This window comes from Nomascus leucogenys, chromosome 13 (assembly GCF_006542625.1).
Source record: "Nomascus leucogenys isolate Asia chromosome 13, Asia_NLE_v1, whole genome shotgun sequence".
Classification (NCBI taxonomy): domain Eukaryota; kingdom Metazoa; phylum Chordata; class Mammalia; order Primates; family Hylobatidae; genus Nomascus; species Nomascus leucogenys.
Window position 1 is genome coordinate 90,005,540 of NC_044393.1, and position 10,779 is coordinate 90,016,318.

The 10,779-nt window shown below is 42.8% G+C and overlaps 1 protein-coding gene across 4 annotated transcripts; it reads right to left on the reverse strand.

Moving 5' to 3' along the window:
* Window positions 1-810: 810 nt before the first annotated feature.
* On the reverse strand, window positions 811-9,955 carry MRPS33 (mitochondrial ribosomal protein S33). 4 transcript variants are annotated; one of them, XM_003270817.3, is made up of 3 exons: window positions 9,882-9,955; window positions 5,372-5,613; window positions 811-1,185 (listed from the first exon to the last, which is right to left on the reverse strand). In XM_003270817.3, exons 2-3 carry the CDS (start codon window positions 5,584-5,586, stop codon window positions 1,080-1,082), a joined length of 321 nt encoding a protein of 106 aa, XP_003270865.1. In that variant the 5' UTR covers window positions 5,587-5,613; window positions 9,882-9,955; the 3' UTR covers window positions 811-1,079. The 4 variants fall into 4 exon arrangements, with proteins under 4 accessions (XP_003270865.1, XP_003270866.1, XP_003270867.1 ...); XM_003270818.3 differs by lacking the exon at window positions 9,882-9,955 and adding an exon at window positions 9,517-9,645; XM_003270819.3 differs by lacking the exon at window positions 9,882-9,955 and adding an exon at window positions 9,318-9,508 and having other exon boundaries at window positions 813-1,185.
* Between the last annotated feature and the right edge of the window lie 824 nt (window positions 9,956-10,779).

A 10,779-nucleotide genomic window follows, 5' to 3' on the forward strand; every position in this document is an offset into this window, starting at 1 on the left:
AAATATCATTTTTTTTTTTTTTTTTTTTTTTTTAGACGTAGTCTTGCTCTGTTGCCAGGCTGGAGTGCAGTGGTGTATCTCAACTCACTGCAACCTTTGCCTCCCGGGTTCAAGCGATTCTCCTGCCTCAGCCTCCCGAGTAGCTGAGACTATAGGCACACGCCGCGACGCCCAGCTAATTTTTGTATTTTTAGTAGGTGGAGTTTCACCATGTTGGCCAAAATAGTCTCAATCTCTTGACCTTGTGATCCACCCACCTTGGCCTCCCAAAGTGCTGGGATTACAGGTGTGAGCCACCGCGCCCAGCTTAAATATCATTTCTTTAGGGAAGCTTTCTTTAAATTCCCTAATGTGATTTGGGCTTCTGGCTATCTCTCTCTGCATTCATCCATCCATCCATGCTCTTACAGAAGTCTTTTTCCTTTGTAGCATGTAATACAATTGTATGTAATTATGTAATATTAGTCCCTCCCACAAGACTGAAACTTACATGAGGTAGGGAGTATTTCTCTTGCTAACCACGTGTATTACCAGGGCCCCAATATCTTGTATACAGCAGGTATTCAACACTTCCTTTTAAAAGATACTCTACAAATTCATCTTAATAGATTTTCAAAGGAGTAGGTGAAGACACACAAAAAGTTTGTGAGCTTGGTGGTGGAGACAGTGGCTGAAGAGCCCAAGATGAAAGAAGTTTAGGGCTGGGTGAGTGAGTAAGCAAGAAGGGAGAAATGAGGACACTATAGGACGCTCACTTAATGAGGTTTCTCCTCCATTCCCCCACCATCCCATCCCACCCCAAACAAATCATCAAACAATAACTGAGGTATTTATTTCATTAGAGAATCAGGTAAACCTCACATTACACGGCCAAGGCCAAAATAATTTTGCACAGTTAGAATGTGTTCAAGAAACCAGCCACAGTGTAACCGGATTAGATTTCACCAAGGAGATGACTGTGTTCCTCCAAATAAACTTCATTTAGGAAGATGACATTCCTCCAATATGTGGAAAGACAATAAATGCACTTTCTTCTCTCCACCACTGAGGAAGAAATTCTCCCTCTTGAGGGACCAACACTATTTCCTTTTTGCTGCTCTTTTCCCTTCTCCTTTCTTTGGTTTCTCCTTTCCACGAAGCTTCTTTAGTCGTTTTTGCTCATCCATAAAATCCTGATGCTCATCTCTGAAGAAGGAAAAAATAATTAACCAGTTATTTTTACGAGAGTAGAAAAGTACACTAATCTAGCACTGCTCTCTTAGGTCATTCTGGTTATCGATCTTTGACTTTTACAAGTTGGCCACATGCTCAGCTTGGTGAACAAAAAGTATAGGGAGTCCCTAACATAGAGATGCAGTGTATTCCAAAAGTTCACTTGTAAGTCTGTTTCCCCTCACAGAAACACTGCCACAAGCTGCAGTGAAATTCCCAGGTCAGCCTACCTAAACCTACATAACAATGACACAATACTAATGATTACCCCAAATTTCCCTGCAACACTAAGACTAAACAGAGAGGAGACAAAGTGGGCATCAGCTTCAATAGCTACACAGAGACCCTGACTGCCCTAGGAACTAGCATCTACTCAGAATGGGGTGAGGTCTGGAGGAAGCTCAGCCTGGCCAACATGGTGAAACCTTAATGGCAGTAGGTAACTCACACAAAAAGGCTGCTGGGGAGGCCGGGCGCGGTGGCTCACGCTTGTAATCCCAGCACTTTGGGAGGCCGAGGTGGGTGGATCACGAGGTCAGGAGATCGAGACCATGGTGAAACCCCGCCTCTACTAAAAATACAAAAAAATTAGCCGGGCGCGGTGGCGGGCGCCTGTAGTCCCAGCTACTCGGAGAGGCTGAGGCAGGAGAACGGCGTGAACCCGGGAGGTGGAGCTTGCAGTGAGCCAAGATTGCGCCACTGCACTCTAGCCTGGGCGACAGAGCGAGACTCCATTTCAAAAAAAAAAAAAAAAAAAAAAAAAAAGGCTGCTGGGGAAAGGCTCAGGCAGAAGGAAGCCAAATCAAAAGACAGATACTAAAAGAATCAAAGCAGCCAGGACTATGTAAGTTGTGGATGGCATAGAAGTTGATGATTGCTTATACTATAAAAAAAAGTCCACATCTTTAGCCCAGATACCTAAAGATTGGTATGGTGTTTAAACATGTAAGCTCTGGATTCCATGTGAACCTGGGTTCAAATCACGGCTCCACCATTTACTAGATCTGTCACCTTGGATAAGTGGCCTTACCTCCTGCACCTTAGTTTCCTAACCTGTAAAGTATGGATAATAATAGTGTATGAATCAAATGTAAAATAGGGGTGTGCTGAGCTTAAGTTTTAACTCTCTAGGCTATCCATGAACATCATGGACAGTATACGACTCTTTGGGATTAGTGGTGAGTGTCCCCAAATAATTCTCAACAGTGCAGCTGGTGTAATTCTTCTAAAATATATGTCAGATCATGCCACTCCTGTTCATAGCCCTGCAAATGGTTCCCCATTTCAACCAGAGCAAATGCCATTGTCCTTACTACGGCTTCACAGCCCCTTGCAATCCGTCTCCAGTCCCACACCCTCCCGGTACCTGCACACCTCCTGGAAAGGAACACTCCCACCTCAAGGCCTTATGCTGTGCTCTTGCCCCTCTGCCTTGCAAACTCTTCCCCAAGTCCTACTCGGCTCACTCACCACCTTCAAGCCTCTGCTTAAACCTCAACTCCTCAATGAGGCTGACCCTGACTGTCCTGTTTCATCCTGTAATCTGGCCTCTCCCCACCTACTGCAGGCCCCGTCAGCACTCTGGATACTGCTCAGCCGGCTCTACTATTTTTTTCCATAGCATGTTCAACTTTGTAACAGATCATATAATTTACTTATTTTTTTTCCCCCTCTTCTATCCCTCCTTCATTCTCATCAACCGCTGGACAGAAAGCAAGCTTTCTGGCGACTCTGTCTCTGTTGATGATACAAGCTAGGCACCTGGTTAACTGAATGAATCAATTGTTTCTGAGAACTGGTGCTTCCCTCCCTCTTTTGCAGGTCTCTGAATAATATTTTCCTTATTGGAGATTGTCTAGTTTCATCCTGCCTGATGCCACAGGAGGCCTAGCATTAGAGGTATCACTTACCATACCTAGTGACTACGTGAAAATAATTTTGTTTTTCTATGGATAACTATTTTTCCCTATCCCCAAAGATAGCTAAGTCTTTATTTTTCAAACAAACAAACAGCAGCAGCAAAAAGATAAATTAAAATAACTGAATGTGATTTTTTCATGGGTTATAATTTTATCCTCAAGATATCTGCCTCCCAATATTTTATTTTGGGTTATAATAAAACTAGTTTTTATTTTCTGAGCCCAGACTAATGGCAAGAGAGGCAGTCCCAAAGCAATTCCAAACATTCAAAACATGTCATAGATTGTAACCTCTAATATATTAACCAAGCACATCTATTATGTTCACCGCTGTTCCCCTAGTGCCATCTTAAGTGCCTGCACGTGGAAGGTACGTAAGAAATATCCACTGGATAGTGAATGTACCCATCTTTAGTGATCTGGAATGAATGTTATGCTGTACTATTAATTCTATTGTATTAGAATAAATGGTTCCAAATAATTTTAGTATTGTTGCCCAAAGACAAGTCCAATTACAACTTGTTAAATTTTTAAAAAGATGGTAGGTATTTTAACTTTATAGAATTATGTACTATTTGAATTCTTTTGTAATGTGCATGTATTAGTTAGGTAATTAAAAAAATAATTTTTTTTTTTTGAGACCGAATCTCGCTCTGTTGCTGGAGTGCAATGGTGCGATCTCGGCTCACTGTAACCTCTTCCTTCTGAGTTCAGGCGATTCTCCTGCCTCAGCCTCCCAAGTAGCTGGGATTACAGGCATGCACTACCAAGACCAGCTAATTTTTGTATTTTTAGTAGAGACAGGGTTTCACCATGCTGGCCAGGCTGGTCTTGAATTCCTGACCTCAAGTGGTCTGCCCGCCTTGACCTCCCAAAGTGCTGGGATTACAGCTGTGAGCTATCGTACCTGGCCAAAAAAAATAATTTAATGAAAAGGATCACACAGGTATTTGATTTTTTTTTTTTTTTTTTTTTTTTTTTGAGATAGAGTCTTGCTTTGTCACCCAGGCTGGAGTACAGTGGTATGATCTCGACTCACTGCAACCCCCATCTCCTGGGTTCAAACAATTCTCCTGCCTCAGCCTCCCAGGTAGCTGGAATTACAGGCATGTGCCACCACGCCCAGCTAATTTTTGTATTTTAGTAGAGATGGGGTTTCACCATGTTGGCCAGGCTGGTCTCAAACTCCTGACCTCAGATGATCTGACTGCCTCGGCCTCCCAAAGTGCTGGGATTACAGGCCTGAGCCATTGTGCCTGGCCTGATCTTTTTTTTTTAGAGATGCACACAGTCCTAAGCCCCTACTTCCTAGACATACGCACACATACAAACACATGGTGTTAAGAACCTGTGTGATTTACGTATTATCCTTAAAGGCAAACTACAGCTTATCCAGACCAAATTAATATGTCAAAAAGGGTACAAAATAAAAATGCCAGCAGAGAGTAGGAAGAAATGTCAACAAAAATGCCACCAGAAGAGAAATAAGGCTCCCACATACCAGTTAAGCAGCAGATCAGGTGTGGGTCAGGGACTCTGTTCATCTGCTAACAAGAGCCCACTGCCCTGGCAACCTTGGTGTTTCTGAGGCTTTCTTCCTCAGTACTTGGACCAGTTTTTCTCTGCATTGTTTTTTTTTTTTTTTCTTGAGACGGAGTCTCACTCTATCGCCAGGCTGGAGTGCAGTGGCGTGATCTCGGCTCACTGCAACCTCCGCCTCCCAGATTCAAGCAATTCTCCTGCCTCAGCCTCCCGAGTAGCTGGGACTACAGGCATGCACCACCACGCCCAGCTGATTTTTGTATTTTTAGTAGAGACAGGGTTTCACCAAGTTGGCCAGGATGGTCTTGATTTCTTGACCTCGTGATCTGCCTGCCTCGGCCTCCCAAAGTGCTGGGATTACAGGCGTGAGCCACCATGCCCGGCCTCTTGGCATCGTTTTTAGAGTGCTCTTAGATTAACAATTAAATACCTTTCTACAGCTCGGTATCTATTCAACATTAGTCATGTTGTAGACATAATTAAAATATATCTTCCAACAAGCATGAATTTCCTTTTTTTTTTTGGTCTCTCCATTATGGGTATTTTGAAAGAAGCCTTTCTCCTGCAAACTGTACCTTTTGAACTACCTGGGCTCTATTATAAGAACAAAACTACAAGGATAGAAAGGCTAATTTTTTTCCTTTTCTGATCTACTGAAAAAAAGTCTCTCATAGGTCCCTCTTTGTGTTTGTCATCACCTGTAGAGTCCAAGAAATCGGAGTGTCTGCATGAGTTCAGTGTAAGTGTGGTGATTTGGATACCAATCATAAGTCTCCTTCTTCTTGGCCAAGGGCAGTTCACTAAACAGTTTCACCACTTTCATAGACTTGGAATCAGTAGGCCTGGTGACTTCACCAAATAGCCGGGCACTGAGACGAGACATGCGGAAGGCATATTCTGAAAGGGAGGACATTTCTTGATTGGCAAGGAGTTAGAGTTCCTATTGAAAATGAGAAGAAAGGTAAACAGGTTAGGGTAAGAAATTCCAAGATTAGCTAATGAATACGTTAGAAAACGCAAACACAGCAAGCCACTCATGGATCAGTGCAGTGTTGGCAGGATATGCCTTGGAGTGGAGAAGTATCCACAGTCCAAATGGCTATTTCCTTTCCTTGCTTTACAGTTGCGATTTTTGCATTTTGTGTTTACATGCTATTACTTCCTTGCTGTACTGCCTCCTTTACAACCAACTATTCTGTGATTCACCAGGTTATTTACTGACAGTCAGTTTACCTATCTGTAGGCTGGAGATGAAGAAGACAGGGAAACAAGTTATCCTAGTCCAGCATTATTATACCTTCAGAAAACACCCACCTAAGCAATCTGCAGCATTAATATGCTGACTGCTTGCCATCAAAAGGTGTAATCATGGCAGAGACATAATTATGCTGTTGTCTTTACTATCAGTCCTTTGAACACTGTTCTCCTCAAGGGCTCCAGAAGGCTCTGAGAGCTGCTAATGAGTTCTGAGGTCATTTGGCTTCCAGGTTACTGAACTGAATTTTGCCTAGAGACTGAGAGCCATTTGGGAAAAACGAACAGACAGTAGCCCTATAGAAATAAATCCAATAGCTCAAAAGATTCATTTTCTTATTAAATAGAAGGCGAATTGTGAGGTTACTGGCTGTATCTTCCATCTTATATATTCTGCTTTAATGCAAGCTAGCTAAGTTCTTATCAGCTGAAAACAGTAGCTTTTTCTTCAGAGACATACAACACTGAAATGGGTATAAGAATGATATCCGTGATATGCACAAATTACAGCTAATAGACATAAAAAACTATACAGGGGATACATGAAAATCAAGAAAGCTGCTGGTGGAATAACTATCTCAACTCAGTTTAGACCAGACGTAGGGGTTATTGTTGGCAGAATATACCAATTTATGAGAAATTTTAGTAGTGAGATGAAAATCTTTGCTGACTCAGAGACTATCCTGGGAAACAGTTCAGCTGAGATGAAAAGGTGCTGATATGCAAGCAGGAAAAAGGCATAAACCTTGAAAAACCAATGGGAGAAATGTACCAAAAAACCCTCCTACATAAAGATGGTGCCAAGTGAATTTCAAAATAGTTCTTGCAAGAAAACAAACCGTGTTTAAATTAAGTAAGTTTTAATGCCTGCTTCAAGATCTATTAACAGAGGAGGCTGGGCATGGTAGCTCAGGCCTATAATCCCAGTACTTTGAGAGGCTGAGGTGGGAGGATCGCTTGAGGCCAGGACTTCACGACCAGTCCAGGCAACATGGCGAAATCTTGTTTTTACAGATAAAAAAAAAAAAAGAAAATAAGAAAATTAGTCTGGTGTAGTAGTGCACACCTGTAGTTCCAGCTACTTGTGGAGGCTGAGGAGGGGGGCATCACTTGAGCACAGGAGTTTGAGGTTACACTGACTTATGATTGCACCACTGTACTCTATCTAGCCTGAGTGACAGAGCAAGATTGTGTGTCAAAAAAAAAAAAAAAAAAAGAAAAAGTAAAAAAGCAGAGGCTGATCTCAAACCAACTGTCAACCTCAAAACCATTCAGAACACCAACCAAGCAATCTTGGGTCAACAGTGCCACCTGAAGGCTGGCAATGGTAGAACTGTCAGATCCAACGTCCACCCCTCTCTCCCCACTATCTGCAGATCACCTACAAGCCTGTTCTTCCTTTTCCATTCAGCAGTCTCAGTTTCCTGATTCACTTCTTTCCCAACTCTGGTTGGGGGTGGGGGGGGGGTTGTTAGGACTAGGGTTATAGTCTCAAGGTGAAAAAAAGTCATTTAACAGTTTAATGTATAAACAAATCAGTGCCATAAACCTCTAAAAAGCCTTGCAAATGTCCAGAAGTCACCTAGTTTCTTTGCATGCTTTTTCTCTTCCTTTGCCCTTTATCTTTTTCTAAACATTAGATTGAAAAACAACAGTTTCTTCACCAACTTTGTTTTGCTTAATTACCATTGTGGCATCAGAATAGATTTCTGTTGTAATTGCACAGTATTTCCACAGTTAGTTATCTGTAAGCTGGTCTGGGAACTATCAGTTTGTTACAGTGTTTTCAGGAAAATCTGTTCTGAATTCCAAGTCCCTTTATTTGTAAATGAAGAGGCAACAGGGATTCCTGAGGCCTAGGTTTGACTACTAGCTCTGTCACTTAATCCTTGGGTTATTGTGAACAGTTACTCATCCTCTCTAAATCTGAGTTTCCTTTTCTGAAAACAAAGCTTGCAGGACTAGTGCAAAAATGAGTAACAGTGGCACTCAGTAGAAATGCTAACTTACAAAAAAGAATGAGAACAGAACTGTAAGTTTGTTTTTCATATGTTCTACATAGACACATTTGTTTATTCCTTATTCTTAATCATGTTTAAAACAGAGAGAGAGACAGACAGACAGATACATACTCCATATAGTAAAAAGTTTGTGCCTCCCTGGAATGATGACCTCACTTACAAAGACTGACAGCCAGAGAAACACAGGGAGAGGACCAGCACCTTGGTAACTTGACAAGGTAGCCAGGAGGAAGAAGGGACTCAGTAGGACAGTAGTCACTGAAGCCATCACAGGATGCTGCTGTTATCTCCATGCCCATTTTGGAATGCGGCAAATTACTGGGATACATAACTTGTAAGTAAAAAGGTCACACTAGAATTGGCTGCGACATGGTTGTATCATAAAATCCAAGTCCTAAAGTTTTATGACAGAGGAATAAGCCTCTTCAAACCTGAATCCCTTACTAGAAACAAAGGCCCACTTGCTAAACAGGAGGAAACTGAAAGTGGTTTTAACAATTACCAATGACACTGCTTTGTTGTTTCCTTCCACAGTGCACAGACACATGTCTCTCACGAAGAATGACACGGGAGCTTTTCTTATAATGTGCATGTCGATTATATTTTGATTCACATGAAACCATTTTCAGGGAGTACAAAACAAGTCACTTTAAGTGTTGCCTTTCTTTAAACGTGAACTAAAGAAAACTGTACTATCATGGAAAAAGTTAACTGGAGCTGAAAATGCTAAGCAAAAACAAATTACTCAAATGTGCTGAGCAAAACAAATTAAGCCCACATGAGAAGAAAATTCCCATATTTTTACTTTGGCACAACAGGGCAAACTTCTTTGATCTTTTTGATAGGTCTGATGCATTTAAAAGATTATTTCAATAAGTGGTTTTGTATTAGGTTTGCCTTTTCTCTTTGAAAGGTAAAGATGAAGTGCAAGAGTTCTTAACCTGGATGTGCTTCAGCGTTTTGAAAACAGTGGAAGTGTAAATCTGTATGCTGATATGTGTACGTATGTGTGTGTGTGTAAATTGTTCTGGGAGAGAGCTTTCTCCAGTTTCCCAAAAACCACTGGTTAGCAGAACGCACCAGCTGCAGAATAAAAAAGCTGGTTGGAATCTCGCCTCTGCCTTTTAATGGCCACGTCGTTTTTGTAATGGTGCTTATTCTCTGTCAGGTTCTCTCATCGACTACACGAGGACAGTCACACTGCCTGCGATGCGAAGCTAATATGCAACATTCACAGCACAGTGCCTACCTTAATAACCATCAGGATCCAAGGAACTCACATACAGTGTACACACGTTGTCATAGAAACAATCTAAACATAAAAACAATATCAACAGAATGCTTTAAAAAAAAAAAAAAAGCCCGGTACCGATTATTTTACGGAGTCATAGAGGCATCAACGGCATTGAAAATGTATTAGCTGCATTCAGTTCAGCAAGAACAATCTTCAACTCTCTCCACCTGACTCGATCATGCCTGACTGTGATGGAAACTGTAGTAATGTCAAGTCAACCGATGTCTGACTCGGGAGCGCATTTCGCAAATATTTTTCTTAAATATCACCTTACCGTATTTTTCTTAAGGTGGTTACAAAATTAATCTGCAGCCCACCACCCAAAGCTACAGTGCCGAAGGCCGTGTGGTGAGCAGAGAAACTGAGCCTTCTACTGTTAACCAATCTGGAAGAGAGTAACTGCGCCCGAGAGGAAATTACGGCATCGGAAACGCGGGTATCCTACGTTTAAGAAATCCTCCAACTGAGGCAGAAAAAGGCCAAGTTATTTGTGTGATGCACGTGAGCCGCCCGAGCTGGTCACTAATGAAATGGATTCGCCCTATTATTCCTGGCGACTCTATAAGGTTGGAGACCCCCGTAGACCTCTACAACCATCGCCCCTCGTTGCAGACCACCAAAAGTCACCGACAGCCTTACCTGGACCTGACCTTCCTCACCCACGCACCCTCGTCCCGGAAGGCCCGCCCCCTACCCGGCTCCAAGCTCGCGCCGGCAACTATTACGGGGAGCAGTAGAGAAACGGAAGCTTGGCGGCTAGAGCGGAGCCCTAGTGAACGACCCGGAGTTACTGGCTCCCCCTCTTGAGGCCTCCGAGGTGTACCTGGCGCCTGCGCAGTGAGGCTAGCGCCGCCGCCTGTGCGGAGGACCGGGGGAGGTGGTGGGCTGGGGAGGGTTAGGGAGGTCTGGCTCTCCTGGAAGGGCTTGCAGGGTTCGGTAGTATATTTTGGTGGGAATGGCTACAGACCTGCCTCCAAAAGCTCTGAAGCAATGGCGATGCGTGTGCCGTGTGGTCTTTCTGACCGACTTGCGGCGCCATCCCCCTCCCCTTCCATCTATCTGCTCATCCTCTAATAATAGTTAATTAGGATCACCAGCTGCAAGCCTTCCTTGCTACTGGGTTAGGAGCACTTTCCCCCATTGACCCAGGAGCTTCTTCAGGGAGTGGGGATGGAACGTTTGTCTCCTCAGTAGTTAATCTAGACCTCGCTGGGCAGATAGTAGAAAACATTGTGAGTATTTCACCCCATACTAAATCTGTTTTCAAGCAAGCCACCTCCCATAGGCATTGTATGCAGCACTTACTCAATGTTTGATAGTTCGGGTGAGGAAACAGTACTCGTTTTCTGAGCATCGTTCAAGGCATTTTATAAATATTTCAAAATGTGCCCTGGAATTAATATCGGTAGTGAGTTGCCTACCTAGTGGGTATTGTATTTACACCCTCTTTCCTCCTAAAGAATTTACTTTTAAGTTAGAATTTGACGTCTAATCAATCTATGCTATAGGATTTGCTTTTATCAAGTTAAGTTTTGAC

What these genes read in the sequence shown, in the direction of transcription:
- MRPS33 (XM_003270817.3), bottom strand. Translation starts at nt 5,586, where the DNA reads ATGTCCTCCCTTTCAGAATATGCCTTCCGCATGTCTCGTCTCAGTGCC. An exon ending in CGATTTCTTGGACTCTACAG is followed by an intron (nt 1,186 to 5,371) that starts GTGATGACAAAC and finishes TTCCTTCTTCAG; the next exon opens with AGATGAGCATCAGGATTTTA.